Source organism: Idiotropiscis lumnitzeri, chromosome 16, assembly GCF_059441095.1.
Source record: "Idiotropiscis lumnitzeri isolate Australia: NSW breed Sydney's pygmy pipehorse chromosome 16, RoL_Ilum_1.0, whole genome shotgun sequence".
NCBI lineage: Eukaryota > Metazoa > Chordata > Actinopteri > Syngnathiformes > Syngnathidae > Idiotropiscis > Idiotropiscis lumnitzeri.
Window position 1 is genome coordinate 4,005,121 of NC_142406.1, and position 17,480 is coordinate 4,022,600.

General features: G+C 42.7%; 2 protein-coding genes across 4 annotated transcripts; one reads left to right on the top strand and one right to left on the bottom strand.

The window, feature by feature from the left end:
- Positions 1-170: 170 nt before the first annotated feature.
- On the top strand, positions 171-5,008 carry LOC148320923 (protein eva-1 homolog B-like). Its single transcript, XM_088319212.1, has 3 exons — positions 171-441; positions 2,729-2,877; positions 3,485-5,008. The coding sequence occupies exons 2-3, from the start codon at positions 2,811-2,813 to the stop codon at positions 3,901-3,903; spliced, it is 486 nt and encodes a 161-aa protein (XP_088175338.1). The 5' UTR covers positions 171-441; positions 2,729-2,810; the 3' UTR covers positions 3,904-5,008.
- A 337-nt stretch (positions 5,009-5,345) lies between these two features.
- Positions 5,346-17,062, bottom strand: LOC148320924 (uncharacterized). Of its 3 annotated transcripts, none has more exons than XM_088318719.1 (12): positions 16,917-17,062; positions 12,719-12,861; positions 11,143-11,850; positions 10,017-10,625; positions 9,728-9,894; positions 9,462-9,570; positions 9,299-9,374; positions 8,494-8,657; positions 8,139-8,388; positions 7,642-7,803; positions 7,047-7,079; positions 5,346-6,510 (listed from the first exon to the last, which is right to left on the bottom strand). In XM_088318719.1, the coding sequence occupies exons 2-12, from the start codon at positions 12,832-12,834 to the stop codon at positions 6,289-6,291; spliced, it is 2,616 nt and encodes an 871-aa protein (XP_088174845.1). In that variant the 5' UTR covers positions 12,835-12,861; positions 16,917-17,062; the 3' UTR covers positions 5,346-6,288. The 3 variants fall into 3 exon arrangements, with proteins under 3 accessions (XP_088174845.1, XP_088174843.1, XP_088174846.1); XM_088318717.1 differs by lacking the exon at positions 16,917-17,062 and adding an exon at positions 14,738-15,084; XM_088318720.1 differs by lacking the exons at positions 7,047-7,079; positions 16,917-17,062 and adding an exon at positions 14,738-15,084.
- Positions 17,063-17,480: the final 418 nt, after the last annotated feature.

Sequence of the window (17,480 nt, forward strand, 5' to 3'; positions counted from 1 at the left end):
CCCGCAAGCGTCAGCAGCAGCAGGGCCCCGTGCCCAAAGCTGTCGACAAGCTATTTCCTGTTCCACCCTCCTGGCTCTCCAGTGAACAGACCTGTGGTGTGTTTTGCAACCAGCAGTGAGTGGACACATCACCTCGCTCCGGTCACCACGGGACAGCAACTTGGAAGCGAGTGCGGCTTGCGTCGTGCGTTTATACCTGCAGGGAAATAGACGAGGGCTCTTTTTTTTTTAAAGCGGAGGAAGGACTTCAGTTTCATCGGGCGTGTTAAGATGAGTACGAGTGGATGTTAGGACGACGGGAGAGGCAACATCTTTGCTGGTGGCTGGCGTCATCTCACTGCTTTTTCCTGCGGGGGGAACAATGACAGGTCACTCTTTGCACATGTGGAGATCTCCACTGGACATTTAGTTGGAGAGCGCTGACGCTCATCCGGGACCACGGTGAGTGATCTGCTGAAGCTTTTTAAAGTTGATTTCCAGGGGTGGCAAACACACTATTAAGGCAGAATTACTGATTCAGCTCTTGTACGCGGAATATATCTCAGATGATTTCAGGAAAAAGGCAGACTGCAATCTGATTTTAAAAATATTAAACAATGATCTAAAAACTTGAGTGAAAGCAGAATTATCCATTTATTCATTTTCTATAGTTTTTGTCCAAGTTGGGGTTTTCAGCATGTTTACCATTTTTATTCATTAGCATTTGTGGAGTTTAGGGTCTTTTCTTATAGTTCCTCTGAGGTTTTATTTGCTTTAAAAAAAATAAAAAGCCGATCATATAAGATCCCCTCCCGGTTTGAGGCAATTAACAACCAGTATCTTTAACAAAAAGTGGTCTTCTAGTTTAGTCACGTTCAAGTCTTTTCCCACGCGTGTTTTGTATTAATACCGCGGCCCGTCGGGTCCTTTGTTAAAAACCAGATTGATTGCTGTAGAATAACAAGACTTGTCGTCAGAGCCTCCAGCTTTCATCTTAAATGGGATTATCCGGGCAGGAAATGTGGGAGGGTTGAGCCGGAGTAGGTTTTATGGGGTCACATAAACAGCTACAGCTGCTGGTGCACAGAGGTTAAGTCAAGATGCGATCGGGCTAGCCTGCAACTTTTATTTGTCTGCCCAACGCTGTATAAAAATGGACATTTGTCTCCGTCTGGAATTTGTGCAAAGCGCTTCCTGCTTGGATGACCACAAACTGCCTGTTTATGCCACGCGGCTTAAAAATACTCTTGTTGAAGGGACAACAAAAATGTGTTTTATATTGGAGAGTTATATTTGATACTTTATTTTAGAAGAAAAAGTTGAAAAAGTTGGATATTTGGGCGGGAAGTATTTGTAAAAGCCTTTAAAGTTGTTAAAAATCTTCTATGATTAAATCCAGAATATTAATAATAATTTTACTCCTTAATCTGCACTAAATATATTAAAAACCTGTATTTTGCATAAAATTATATACCTTAAATTGATGACCAGTGTGTTATCGTAGGTTATTGATAAACTGTTTTTCCCGATTTTTTTTTTTAAATATTAGCACACTTTTTATTCCGGGTAAAATGTATTTTAAAAAGGTAGAAGATAAATCCAGCCAGTTTAGTTTGACTAATTTGTGCACAGCGGTTTTTAATTAAATTTAGCATTTCCCCATTTTTCACCCAAAAAGTGCAAAGCGTGAAAAATTTTTTTTGTATGATTCAAAGCAGTGGTGTGCAAACTTTCTGATTGGCGGGCCACAATGGGTTCGAAAATTTGACAGCGGGGCCGGACCAGGAGCAGATGGATGGAGTGTTTTGGTAACCTCACCTCATCGGAGGAAAAAAATGCATTTAATTTTAAATGAAGATGAACAAAAGCATTACAACAATTTTTTTGTGTTTGACACACCACAGTATTTAGAAAATAAAACATTAACAAGGTTTATTCATTTAACTTTTTTCAAGTTTGGCGGGCCGGATTAAAACGTGTGTGGCCCCCGGGCCATAGTTTGCCCTTTCCTGAGTTAAAAGAAGGTTTAAAAGAATAAAGTTGTTGACCGGCAATTACTGTGATAATGCCAGAACACTGCAATCAAGGTTTTTTTTTTTTTTTTTGCGGGGGTCTGCCAAGAGTCATCAGGATAAAGATCAGGGTGGGAGAGTGAGTCGAGCTGCCTGATGGCAGTGACTGGAACAAGGGTAGAATTTTCTTCTCCCTGGGGTCGAAAGCACAAGAGGGAAAAACTTTTTGGGTCTCCCGTCGTTCTGTATGTTATTTTTAATGATGCGGGCATTGTGAAAGGCTGGGAAAATCAGCCATCATGTTTACGTTTAACTTAACTGTAACCGTGGGACTGTTAAGCGATGGCGGTATTTACATTAGGCTATCCCCCCGATTTGGAGAAAAATTTAAATGCTTGGGAAAAAGGCCTGGGTCAGCAGATAAAATCCATAACCACTCTTGCTGGATATATTTTTTTTAAAAAAAGCCTCATGAAAGCCAACATGTCACTGTTGCTGTTTGAAACAAGAGCCAAAGTGTATAGCTGCTTGACACCGGAAACTGGAAATGAGTCCCCTCGGGCACTGATGTCATAAATATAAACATCCCCATTAGTTAAGGCCCATGTCGCTGCTCAAGGCTGAACATAAATACAATGCTCTCGGTTCCTGCTGCTGTCTGGAATGTCGATTCCCGCTGTAAAAGTTACTCAAAGAGCGTGAGCTTCGAAGTCTTTGTATGTGATTTTATCTGACAGGGAGACGAGAGTGCCGGAGTTCACCGCGGAAAGAAGAAACACCCTGGAGATGCTCGAAACTTCAAGCCCGTGTTAAAGCAGAATGGAGCCGATTCGGAAGGACATGGAGCTGCTCAGTAACAGCATGGCAACATACGCGCATATTAAAGGTAATTCGACAAAGACTGCCGCCGGGTCGCCAAAAACATTGTGCGGAAATCACAATGTCCTATCGCTGGTGAGCTATTTTAAGGAGGTCCGTGGGCTATATTGTCGTTAGGGGCTACCTGGTGCCTGTGTTATTTATGAGATGTAATTAAAAGGCACTTGATTCAAACTGGACTTGACAAGGCCATCATGTTGCTCTACTTTTGCTCTTTGCAGAAGTGAGCGACGAGAAATCAGCCTCCTTTAGTGCAAAATAGATTCCGTCAGTCAATATAACTAAATGATAGACGGGTTGTCGTGATGAATGAAACAAAAATAACACAGCAATGTCTGATAAAGTGTCCATAAGACCTGTGATGCTGTCAATGTTGAAACACAACTCTGAAGGAACAAAGTGCAGGCAAACAGGAAGGAAAAAAAAAAAAAAAAAGCCCCAACGGGGAAAATGGAACCAAAAATTGAGCTGTAAAAAAAATAAGTTTCACCCTGACAAGTGGCTAAAGCAGCTGATTGGTAGACACAAGGTCTGATGACAGCTGGAAATGAAAACCTAATGAGTGAAAAAAATAAATAATTACGACTTAACTTGAATTATGTTCGTCTGTCCAGCCAACCCGGAGAGCTTCGCCCTCTACTTCATGATGGGCGTTTGTTTCGGCCTTCTCATGGCGCTTTGCCTCCTGGTGGCCGGCATCACCTGCAGGTCACGCCGCCGCATCGGCAGGCCCGCTCCGTCCCCCGAGAGGAGGCAGCTGAAAGAATCCAGCGAAGACGACGATGAGGATGAGGCGGAGGATGAGAGCATAGCGGAGGAAGAGGCGAGCCGCAAAATGACTCCGGTGCCGACGGACGAGCGAAGCACGCGGTCCAACGGCACCCTCAAGAGCGTCGACGTGTTCGCCTCGGTCGAGGAGCTGGAGAAGGCCCGACGTCTGGAGGAGAGGGAGCGCATCGTCAGGGAGATATGGAGGAACGGACAGCCTGACATCCTGGTCACTGGGACCGGAACAATTGGACGGGTCCATTAGCACTAGCATGTGTCCAAACATAAAAATTCTAAAACATTCTTATGCTAAACTTGTGCAGCTCTGCTTACCTTTTGGTCGCCAGATGGTCATGTTTCTGTCAGTGGAGTCACTTGAAAGGGGATGCGGATCTTGGCCAAGCCGATCTGATCAAATCACATGTGGAGAAACTCAGCCGCGGGTTGAATTATGTAAATTAGCGCCATTGTTCCATAACAGTGAGGTACATTTTCAGAAATAGGCAGATTACTTTTTTTTTTTTTATGCTTTGTTTAATTTTACACCATTAAAAAGTCAATGTACCATCACCTGTGTTGGATTATGGGTATTGTATTATTCCATCTGTCTACAATTTCACAATTTGTGACCCAAAAACGTGACACATCCCCTCACATGAATGGGTAATGAGAATATGCTGTCCGAAAATTAACAAGATTAATTCCATACAATTATTATATCGATCATAGTTTTAAGGGTTTTGACAATGTAACAATTCCTTTCTCCAGACAAAGCAATGTCAGGCTCGTTTGAATATAATTATTTCAACGTGTGGTTTAAAGGCTGCATTCGTTAACGATAGGGCTGCTAATAGTATGTTTGTGGCCCAAAATAATGTTTTGTTTCATTTATTCATTTGATTTTTTTTTTTTAGTGCCAGACAACGATCATCAAAAAAACAGTAATCCGCCGCCCTCTGACCCCATGCCAAAACAAAATCAAAGGTCGCCATCATAAAATCAACAAGGGGGATTTGATTAAAGTCCGACAGACTAGGCCTTATAAGGGCATCATAAAATATAATAAAGAACAAAGGGGCCTAATAAACATTATGTGAAGACCACAACTTTTCCAAAAGAGGAACTCTCGGGGTACTTTTCTTTCAGCAGAAACTTTTCCCGGCATTCCCACCGGCTGGTGTCACTGACCCAGACGCTCCGTGTTTCTCTTTCCACACAATTCCCAGCAGCCTACGTGGCTCTCGAGTAAAGACACGTCTGTTTAGCGCTATGAAAGAGCCATTGAGTTTAGTCATACTGTCTGTGTGTCGAGCTTCCCAGAGTGGATCCGAGCAAATTCTGGTGAGGGTGTTGCTTTTCACCGCTCCATTTAAAAAAAAAAAATAGAAAACAAGATTCATTGTGCAGTTAAGTGGAGCGCCTGGTTGTCATGTTTTGAATGGCAGAAGCTGAAGGAGAGATCGTCTGGATCGCAGACGACTCAGCAAAACAAGACACTCGTGATGCCTTTAATGGGTTCTCTGTTCTGTTGCAAAATTGTTTTTAGCATCTTGTATAGCAACGGACAAAAGTTTGTTGCATGAATGGAAAATAAAATTAAAGCATTTTTCAATTTTTAATACACATTTGAATCTGATTCAATGACTTACCCAAAGTGAGCTAATTCCATTTTCTAATCTTGTCCCAAAACATAACTCTTACAACTCATTTCCTAAATCAAAAGAAAATATTTATTGCAAATTAAAAGACAAACAGGACAGCTTTTCAACAATATAAAAGTTGTCGGCGTGGTATTATTCAGAAATCCAAACGAGTCGCAGTCCCACAGTTGCGTTTTGCGTACATGCAATAATGGAGTCAGCTTCAAAGCACATCTTGCCTCCTTCTTTATAACCTTTGCTTTTGCGAGTTGAAACTGACACTTAAAATTATCTCCATCCCCGCCAAAAAAAAAAAAAAGTTCAGTATTCCAATTTAGTTTGTTAACAGTGTACATAATTATGCCACTTTGCCAGTTAATTAAAACTACAAACATAAAAAGGTTTCCACTTTGCTAAAATGACCGGAGACTTGTAAACCTACATGGCAAGTATACATATTTATATGTCTGAAGCAAAGCAGTAATATTTTCAGTTTTTTTTTTTAATTTTCATGTCGTTGCTAATCACAGATGAAGTGGTGCTAAAAAAAAAAAAAATTGAGGGGGTTTAAAAAAAATTGTGACAAGGATTAACTATTGATTTGGTCCCGTGGGGAAAAGCATCAACTGTTCATGCAGTTTTAACGTCAAGACGTCATCCGAGCCAAAAAAAAAAAAAAAGAAAGAAAGAAAATGGATACGAGTCCCCCTCTATGCTTCAAACCGCAAAAACACTTACGGTACATGGAACTGTATTTTTTTTTTAATTTTTTTTTTGTCACCTAAGGCACAAATATTTTTATCTTTTTTTTCTCATGTTTATAGAACAATGAATGACGCCTCAGTATTCAGCAATCAACCATGCATTCATCAAACACAGGACATAAAAACCTTAGACTTCTTCACTTGAGCTATAATGAGATTTAAATGAGGAGAGAGGAGAGACACGGGAGGAGGGAGGAGGAGAAAAAAAATGTACAAGCGCACCAACATGGACACAGTGACGGCTGTTTAGGATTTCAGGCCTTCGTCAGCATTCTTGCCGTCTTTATGCTCCGCCTCGATGTTGTCGTCTCCCATCTCGGGCTGCTCGGCGTTCTGGAACATGTCGTGGGCCCACTTGGGGCTGCTGCCTCCTTTGCGGTACACGAAGCGCCCCCGGCGGGGCATGAAGGACCCTCGGCCCCGCCCGCGGTTATCCACCCAGGTTTTCTCGCCATCGCGGTCGTCGTGCTAGAACGGGACAACATTTTACTTTATCAGCTCAATCTGGGGAGGAAAAAAAATGTGGTCACTTGACAGAAAAATCAGACACACCAAATAGGGCTGGGCGATTAGAAAAAAAAATAAGCACAATTCAGTTTGACTGGTATTGAAATCACGATTACTCAAAAAAAAAAAAAATCAATCCCTGCAAAAGTCCAAAATGAAGTCATTAAGTGAAATTCAAGCCTGTTGCATTCTCACTCTGCTGCAGCCACACATTTGCTCCATTTATTCTTTGCACACATTCAAACTCAATAAGCATCTCCTTTATCTCATTCTCAGATTTATTTTTATTTTATTGCTCGCGTTTTAGTTTCACAACTCATGGGACTTTTTAAGCTTATATTTCTTGCCGTATCATATGAAAGTGTGTTGTATCCTCAAATTCCCAACTCACTTCGAAATGTAACATATGAAAACCAGAAAATTAATTCGGAACAAAGTAAAATAAGAATCTACTAAACTAATATCTACAAAAAGAAGAAGAAATAAAAAATAAATACCCGCTGCTCCTGCTGTGTGCGCGTTGTTGGCCTCTTAGGGGCAGGGTGGTGCCGTGCATGCAAGGAGTATACACAATGAGATAAGAAGAGTACAAGCAGAAAGTTGGGATTGCTCTCGTGATAGAAATCGGTTTTTCACACATTGGTGCTTTGGAGTAGTGCTGTATTACGTGTTTGTATGTGCTCCAAAAGTGTGAATATTGGTTCTTTGAAGGAACAGTCCAAATGGAAGTCAATGCTCAATTTTACCATTAGCATGTCAATGGATTGGACATCGACTTTAGCATTCGCACTGGCAATGTTTTGAAAACGAAGAATGTGTCCTTCTCATGTTTGGTTTGACAGTCAAGTCATCGAACATCCTAAAACAGAATCACGTACACGTCACACGCTTGCTTCTCAAGACACAAGCTGCATTCAGGGCACTTTCTCAATGTTGAGAGCTCACAAACACCCTGACATATTTAACCATTTTTCTTGGGCGTATAATGGTTGAACACCGTGTGAAGCCGAAATCGAATTAATGTCGAGTAATTGCCCAGCCCTAACGCCAAGAAGTCATTCCAGGTCCAGATGGAACGTCAGTGTGACTCACCAAGTAATACTTCCTGCTCTTGGGCGTGTACTCGGGATCCCATTCTTCCTCTGGGGGGCGCCCTTGAGGGTTCATGTTGGCAGGGTTGCCATTGCTGCTGTTGTTGTTGTTGTTGCCTGGGTAATTGCCCCTGTTCCATCCTCGTCCTCTCATTCGGGGGAACTGAAATGGGAAGAAGCAGGTTGGATTGCACTCGGACATTGTTGTCGTTCTACTTTCACTCACTACAGAGAAAAGTAACCCTGCACAAAAACAGCAACCAAAGACCACATGAGACGGGAGTCCACAGATTTGCACTACGTTACCTTGTTAAAAACCATGATGTGCAAGGACTATGTAAGATAGAGTCAGCATTATCATCCGCATAATGCCCCTTAGCATTACCAAGTAGGAACAAGAGCAGTCAACTGAGACTCCACTAGAACCGAAAATTAAAAAGATGTCAGTACTTCAGCGACAAGCGTGCTCGCACAGAAGAAACGAGCCACATCACTTACGAATCCGCGGCCTCTGCCTCTCTGGCCCTCCATGTGCTGGCCCTCAAAATCCCGCGGGTGGCCGCGGTCCCCGTGGCCGCCGTAGTCCCGCGGAGGGTAGCGAGTGTGAGAGAAGCCCTCCTCAAAATGGTCCGGCCCGTCTCCCATGTACTCCTTGCCTCGGAAAGGTGGCGGCGCCGAGGGGAAGGGGGATGGAGAGGATGAGGATGAAGACGAGGACGGCGAGCGGTCCCGCTTCTTCTTTCCTTTCCTGCGAGCACAAAGGAAACTTTTGAGTGGCCCGTTTCACAAGTGAGCTGAGAACACGCAAAAGCTTTAGACGACTTTGAGACGCCATGAAGAATTCGCCACTCACTTGGACTTCTTGTGGTGCTTCCCAGATTTCTCAGAGGACCTCTCTTGGGATCCTCCGGGGCTCGGGCCTGCCTCGGGCCTGCAGTCCTTCCCGGCAAACCTCTTACGCCTTTCAATGTCCAGGCGAAGGTCCATCGTGTCCCCTTTGAACTTTTTGCTTGTATCCTGGGGCGAAACGCATCCAGGGGTCAGTAAAGAAGCAACTGCCGATGCCAAGAGTTTGTTATGAAACATGAATCAAGCCCCGGTTGCTGGTAATACATTTGTCAACTCTTCAGATAAACGCACTTCCAATTGACTGCCATTTATTTGGTGTTACACCCCCCCCTAGTGGTCGAGACCACACATTGCATGTGTACTCACAATGGTAACCGCTGTGCATTTCAGTTTCAATCGCTAACAGGTCACAGTTCAGTATAACAAGAAGTACAGGCGGAAACCAGCAGCATGCATTTATGTATTAAGCGGAATCATTGCACGTTACAGTAGTTTTGTAGCTTCATTTTGTTTCTTTTCATGGAAAGATACTTACAAGGTTAAGGCATTGATAAACGTCCCATGAGAGGCTTGGACTCAGGATCATAACTCCCTTCCTTTTAGCCTTTGCTTGGGCTTGGTACATACCCAATCAATAACCATATCTCATAGGCCGCAGGCTCGCTTGGCACTTACAAAACACAATTGGGCTCTTTTGATTTAGAAAAATGCATCCTTTGAAAGAAAAGCACAAAGCTGAACACTGCCGTTTTGGGTCGTCTCAAAATTCGGCAGTGGGAAACGGGTCAAGTTTCTAAACGACAGGTCACCTTGAAACTCGCCTCGTCCACATCCTCAAACAGGTGAGAGTGCCTCTTAAAGGCACTGGGGGAGACATCAATTCTCCTAAAAGAGAAGAGAGCAGGGCGTTTAAAAAAAAAAAAAAAAAAAAAAAATGCGTCATTGCGTAAAGGTTAAAAACATCCTCCAAACCTGTGGATTTCTGGGCTCTTCCTTGGCTTCATTTCTACCTCGGCAGCTTTTCTTTGGTACATGGCGAAGCGCTCACTTAAAGACATGTCTGCGGAGGGGAAGTGCTGAGCTGCAAGCGAAATTCAGAGTGAAAGAAAGACGTGGAGAGCGCAAGAAGCCATTAACACACATTAGCGCAACTGGTCACGACTGACGCATTAAATGACTCGCTCAGTCATGACCAGCGGTAGAGTCCCGCGACAAACGTCGTGTGAGCGGCACCGTACCTTTGATGTAATGCACAATGGACACTATGTGTTGCGCAAACAGCTCAGAGGGGCTGCTGCGAAGCTGAGCGGACTGAATATTCTGGAAGATGGAACGGAACTCAGAATCTTTCTTTGAGGGGTTCACCAGATCTCTGGCCATGAGGCGATTCTTTGACATGGAGGAGCTGAGAGAGCAATGAGAAAGGACAATGAAGGCCGTTTTGTTGGTATAATGCTGCACATTGACTACTATACATTGTAGCATCACTTTGAGCTACTACAAGTCCAGCGGGTGCGATGGGCATACCTCGGCATATCTTCCAAAGACGCCACTCTCATTTCAAAGTCCTCTCTGGATGACGCCAGACGGACGGCAGGATCCTCATGAGGGAAGGCCCCGGGGAAGAGCGGCCTGTCCTTGCTTTTGGAAGTCACCGCAGGCGACGGGCTTCGCTTGCTCTTCTCTTTCTCCTTCTCTTTCTTCTCCTTTTTCTTGGCCTTCTCCTCCTTCTTGCTGTGCTTGCGGCTCTGATACATCTCCTCCACCATTTTATCCAAGGTCTCCGCGTCCTCATCTCGGCGACTTTTCTCCTTCGGTAGCGGGTAGGAGGTGGAATAGGTCGGCTCGTCGCCCCATTTGCCGAATATATCGCGAGGCGTAGGGTTGGATTTGCCCGCACCGTCCTCGTCGGCATCCCTGTCTTTCAAGCCGTGCGACTTGAGGAACTCCTCCTCTTCCTCGTCGAAGAACGGCATGGTCTTGTCGTCCTTGGAGTCGCTAAAAGGTACAGAGATGCTGAAGATGTCTCCGGACTTGATGCCCTTCTCTTGCTCTCGCTCTGCGCTGCTCTTCTCGCTATCGTGAGCATCCTCCTTTTCGGCTGCCTGCTTTTTGCTTTTGTTTTCAGCCAAGAACCTAGCAGAAGACAAAGGGACATTAAAAGAGAACTTCCAAGCGGCAATATATGCCCACCACCAGAATAAAATGCATATGGTGCGGTGTAAGTGGGTTTATTCTGCCCAAATGCCAAGCAAAATCACCTGTAAGGGTTGATGCGCCACGAAAAAGCACAACAGAGGTGAACATGTGGGATTTTGTGAACAAGCAGATGAAGGCAATGTAGCAAAGTGACATCGTATGTGCTGGGGGGGGGACAAAAGGCCTTCCCCGATGAGACAGTATTTATACTCACGTAATGCGCTTCTTTCTAAGTACGTGGGATTTCAATAAAGTTCCTCTCAGTGCACATCAAAGGACAATTGTCATACTTAAAATCAGGAGTCCTATTCCATTTTAAACTGATGATTCATCCAATGATCTTTGGAAAAAGGCTAAAATATTTGAAAGAAAAATGACATGTTGCACAATTTGCTGTGAAAATAAAGAAAGCAGGAATCCCATTGAGCTGGGAGCAAAGATGAAACGGACATACTTTTTGAAGGCAGCAGAGATCACCGTCTTTTCTCCAGATTTGGCATCCTCCTTGGAGAAGAAGCCGAAGCCGCCGAAGGAGGCCGTTTGTCCCGATTTGGGGGGGCTGTCAGCAGCCGAAGCGTCTTCCTTCTGAGCCGCCTCAGAGCCGACTCGGCCCGTGTCGTATTCGATCCATTTACCCCCGGAGGCCTTCTCGATCACGTTGCCTTCTCCAGACGGCTTCTCCGATTGAGCCTCCCCTTGCTTCTCCTTCGTAATCTTGGAGCTGGGTTTGCCCTTGTTGCGAGGGCACGGGGTGGAAGAGCGCGACCTGGAGGAGCTGGAGGCCCTCGAACGTTGAGATTGCTCGGACGACGAGCGGTCCGAGTGGCGCGACTGCGAGCGGCTGGCCGAGCGCTTGTTGGGCGTGTGGGAGCGGGAACGGCCACGCCGGGGGCTGTGGGAGCGGTTGTCCTGGTCGCGTTTGCGGTCGTGCCAGCCTCCGCCGCCGCCACCTTGCCAGTTAGACTTGTAGCCATAGCCGCCTCCCCTGTTCTGATAGTGACCGCGAGGGTAATAGCCTCGATTCCTCCCGCGGAAGTGGAAGGGCCTTCGATAGCCGCGGTTGTAGCCGCGGTTGTAGCCCCTGTTGTTCTGGTAGTCCCGAGAGGGATAATTTCGGTAGGACATAGGAGTGCGGGAACGAGAGCGGGAACGGGACCTTGAGCTGAATTAGAGCAAGAGAAGAGAGGGGAAGATTTGTTAAATCAATATTACTGTATAACGAACCAAGTTGTCATAAAGAGGACGATTTGAGCAATGCATATCTCACAGGGCAACAAACCCTTTTAGGTGTATAACATAGTAATAAAACAGAGTTAGAAAATGAATTTTTGCCTGAATTCAAGAGTAGCTAACCAGCCACTTTTATTCAAATTCTGAATCACAAGTGAACAGTATTGCTACATTGCAGCAGATCAAAAATTAAATAAAATAAAAAATATATTTTCGCCTGGCTCAAGAAAAAAAATGATCAATATAGACACGAAAATAACATCACTTAAAAAATAAACAATCAGCAGTTTTTTAATAATTTAATTAATTAATTAAAGCAGCAATGGTCAGCCACGCCATCATACATTTTTTTTTTTTTTTTTTTAAACCAAGGTACTAGAATTATTTGAGGACTTGGGGATTTTATTCTCACAAGCGAGTTGGACGAGATCTAGCGTGAGTCTCATGCAAATGACTATGTTACCCTTTGTGCAACTTTGAATAGTGTGGCAAATCTGCAGCAAACCTCAATTTGGTTGACGGCGGCTAAAGTGTCGTAATAAGCGGGTTGTCATTTTCACCCGCAAAAATCACATAAATGGGGCGGCAGCAAATCTTATTTTGGGTTTAAGGTTGCTAATTATTATTTGACGTAAATGCAGACAATTTATAGAAACAGCCATTAACTCCATTAAGGGAAAACTTTAACAAAATAATATGAGCAGCACCAAGACAAAAAGAGCAGATTTCAACCCAAGAAATAAATCCAAATTAATTGGAGCTCCATTCAGGTGTGACTGAATGAATGGGACGGCACTCACCTGTAGCGACGTTTTCTGGATCTTGAGCGAGAGCGGCTTCTAGATTGAGATCTAGATAAAGACCTTGACCTGGACTTTGATCTGGAGTTGGAACGGGAGGGAGAGTACGGAGCCATTTCAAACCTGATTTCAGATTAAATAGCCTGGAAAAAGAACAGAAAACAGGATTAAAATGTTGAGCGACAAAAGTGACATCTCAGGCTTAATCAGCTACACTCGTGGAGAGTGGCTGCTGAAGAGATGGCACAGTGAGACAGTCAATCACCTGTCATTTAAAAAAAGAACTTCACTTTTAATTTGAATCACAAGGCACACTTGGCCTTCAACTGTCAGGAAAATCTTAAATCATAACCCGCGTGGTGATGACACAAAGAGGCCAACAAGTTGGACGGAGAAGTGCTCTGCATCAGCTGGAACAACACACGCAAACATATGGACATTAGCCTGCAGCATAATGAGACCGAGTGGCGCTTCTGTGCACACAATATGTGCGGCACACAAGTAGTAAAAGTGCTGGTAGGCTGCTCTTCAGGCAACTAATTTTGATATTTGTTGTGTCGAGAACTTGTGTTAACTCCCAACAATATTCTTCCATGGGAGTGACATGTGCAATCAAAATAATACATTTGCATTCTGCATCTAGTTCTTATTTTGCAAAAACAACGATCAAACTTTTCTGAGGTTACGGACTAACTCAGTAATTTAATCATATTCAGTTTGTGTATTTTCAGCGACGAATAATAATTCTTGAGTCATTGATTACTGCAAATAATTCACATGAATCAATTTTTTTAAAAATGTATACGTACATTTGTGTATACATCAATTATAAACATCTCATTACATTCAATGTACAAATATTAGTGAAGCGCAATGAGAACATAGCGATTACCATTTACCAAGATGCAACATTAATAGGTTATTTTTTCCAATTAGATTAAAAAAAAAATCTCAATTATGCTGTTTGTTGGTTACATGTGCATTGCTCAAAAAAAAAATCACAGGTTCTTAATGAAATAGCTTTGATTTTAAAAATCATCTACAGGAATTTTATGCATATTTTGCTTTTAGTTCCAGATGCTCTTTAACGAAGCTGTGACAAAATGGCCTTTGCACTTGATGTGGTGGAATGTCCATAGACAACAAACCGTCGCTATGGGTTTCAAACTGGTTGCCATGGCGCTTGCAACACTTCCATCCAGACATACCTCCAAATGTTTTTTTAAAGCCTGCATAATGCTTACATACCCAAAGATGCCTTTTAGCAGGCATCACTGCATAGTGGATGAAATAGTTGGGAGGCCATTTTGGGCAGTGGGAAGAGGCCAACAAGCGCATGTATTATTTACACACACAAAACCAGACTTTGTTTTTTTCTTGCACGATATGGTTGCCAGAGTGGTTTCACTTCCTATAACCCCTCAGATAGCTTGTATGTTCACCATCGAATTGTAACTTGCAGCTTTGTAAGAGGAAGTGAATTATCTTATCTAAAAACAATTCCACCCCCCATGAGGGTGTTAAACAGCAGTGCAGCGTCTTGAATTACTTGATATCCGTTTACCAGCCAACAAGCTCATCATGGGCCACGCCAGGGACTTATTACTGACGCTTACGAAGACATCAAGCGGCCTTTCATAACGAGAATCTGATCTCAGTGCATCACACAAAAATTGCGATTAACACGTATGAAATAAATCGAGCGCTGCTATAGTTGTCATAATGGGAGCACGTGCTGCACGTGCACGAAAAGAGGTGCACTTTGATCGATGTTATGCGTTTATGGAAGACAGTGTAAATTGTGACTAAATAATAAATACACATTTCTACATTCATGGTGACATCAATTGGATTTTTTTTAATTCAATCAGCAAAACAGCTCCCGACTGCAACGCGACGTGCTTCCATTAAAGACGAGCGTCGAGCAAAAGAAATGTTGAAAATGTTTTTTTATCTGAGTTAGCTATTGCATATTTCTACATTAGAAACAAAACTGATCGATGCAAACCGTGCAATTACCTTGCTTTGAGATTAATCGATGGCGTCTGTGCGTAGAGAGCAACCTTTTAGGCCGCGCTGCGTCCGAGCTTTGCTTCCTGTATTTTTCCGAAACGGATTTTTTAGCCAAGAAGCTAACTAGCTCGACGCTAGCACGAGCGCCCCGCTACGCGACGAAGCACGCAAATGAAGCGACTCCCCCACGTCCTGTATAGATGATGGTACTGTCGAGCAAATTTAAGTTAGATATAAATGAAGTAAAAGCATGTTTTTCCAATCCGATTATAGGTCGTGTATGGCCTCGAGGATTCAGCGTTCTCAACAGCTATCCGTCGACGAATTAGCTGGTTCACGCTATCGATCGAAATCTCGCGAGATTTCAGTGACGAAACAACGCGGGTGACCAAAGCCCAAATGGCGACGTCACTGTAGAATATTTGAATAATAAAACTAAAACTAAAGATGCATTCTATTTTTAATTGTCATTTTTACTTAATTATAAATTAATCAGCTATTCAAGTGGCTAAAATAGTCTATTTGATTATTTATAATATATAACGTATTTCAATTCTATTTAAAAAAATCTTAACTACATACACCTTTATTTATTTTTAATTTTATTATTTACACTCTTCCAATCCATGATTTTATTTTCTCCAGATTACATTAGTGTAACAAACACATGACATCACATAACCAATTTTTTAGCATCATTACATTGGCTTTCAATTAGTTTTATTCTTGATTTTAAAATTTGATTAACTTGTGAGGGCTTTATGCTTGTTCCAAACCAAAGGTCAAAGGGCATTCTCTTCTTTGAAACAATACGCTCCCACCAACAAGTGATGCAATAATCAGTGAAACTTCTAAATCATCCCGAGAGTAATTATTATCCATCTAGTATACATTAAAACACACAATACATAGTAGGATGTAGGCACCAACGTAACAAATGGCTACTTCTGTTTACATGTTCTAAATGTGTCTTGCCACTATGATTAATGTCCACCTAAAAGTGAAGCTGTTTGTTTTGCAGTGAAGTTTGCCGAAGGGATGTGTGGACTATTTTTACCAACTTAGTCCACATAATGCCCGTGGCTATTGAGACAGGTCACCCCTGATCATCATACAGGCGCCACTCGATCTTCACTGCCAAGTAACTTTGAGTCTCATTTTACTTCTTTGGAAATGCTTAACTTTTAATTTATTGTTAAATCAAAATATGTTTGATGACACCGGTAGTGTCCAGTCTGTTTAATCTTATTAATGCCTCAGGCAGGATGAAAACCTCTTCCCGATCTAATATCAGTGAAACAAGAAAAAGTGTCTATGATTTTTCTCCTCTTCAACAGAAGTCGAGGGTGTCCAAAATATTTGTCAAGTCAGTGATGGAGTCGCTCTCGTTGACCTCCAACCGAGAAGCAAACCGTTCTTATTGACGCTCATTTTTATTCACGGTGCAGGTGTTTGACACTTGAACACAACACGGTTATTATAGAACGCGATAAGCTCTCTTTTGGCTTCATTGTCAGATCTTATAAGTCTCCTCGTCAGTCACTCACCATCGTTTATGGTTTGAATCAGAAGTGTGGATATTGACAAGGAATGACGACTTTGGCCGAGGAGGTCAAGTCAAATCCGTTCAAATAAAGGGGGGGGGGGGAGTAAATTCTACTCTCAGTACTCAAGTTACATGGAGCAAATGGCACAATATTGTTTTGCTGAAGGTGAAAATGTGACGCAGTGGTGGGAAGTACCATGTTAATGTAATAAAGTTGAATTTTCAAGTGTATTTGAATTTTTCTGATGACCTTTTACTACTTTCATTTGAACACTGTTGTGCCAAGTTTTAAAAGTGGACATCGTCTATAATTGACAGTAAAAAGAAAGTATGGGCGAGTATCGATACCCGGTATCGGTATCCGCCTTATTTTAAGATATTGAGTCCTCGTGGACGCGGGTGATACCAGCCACTGATACTTTATGAAATAGGCAGTTTGACACATCGCCAAATCATCATTTGAGAGAAATATCTTTGTTCAAAATTTTTAGTCATTGAGTTGAATAAAATTGTATACTGTATAGCGTAATTACAAAATATATCGCTATTCAGTGCTCAATGAGAGAATACTTGTATTGGTCGGAAAAAACAATTAGCATCAAACATTCCTCAAAAAATGTAAACGTAAAGAATTCTGACCTTGCAGGTGAAAGTGAAAATGTCCCAAGCAAGGAAGGTGTCATGTAATTGTATCCGCAGTTCCATAGCAAAAAGAGGGAAAGAAGGTCCGGTGAAAAGGTGTTGGGACTGCGAGTGAGCCTGCAGACGACGAAAGTGAGTGACAAGCGCTTGGTGAAAACGCATCTGAATTATAAATAGTCCACAGCCAGAAGGCATTCCAGTAAAGCTGTCTGCATCGGGAACAACAAATCCGGGAGATGAGCACATGGACAGGTCGGCGTCACTTTGGTGATCATTTTAAATGACTTGCGGAACAAGTGTTGTTTGGCCTTGCACTTCAAATTTTTCCAATAGAAGCTGGAGTAGTTATTGCATATTTAATTAATTAGCATAATACGACTCTGAGTCATTTTCTTTTTTTTTTTTCATTTTTTAATTTAACCCTCAAGCCCTCCTTTATAATTACCTATAGCTAACGCAAGATGGCAGCAAAGCACAACTTTTGTCTCAGTTAAGCTGATCAGTTCAGTAAAAGTAGTTCCTCGGCACAAAGATGCTACAAGGTGGCAGCAAAGCACTACC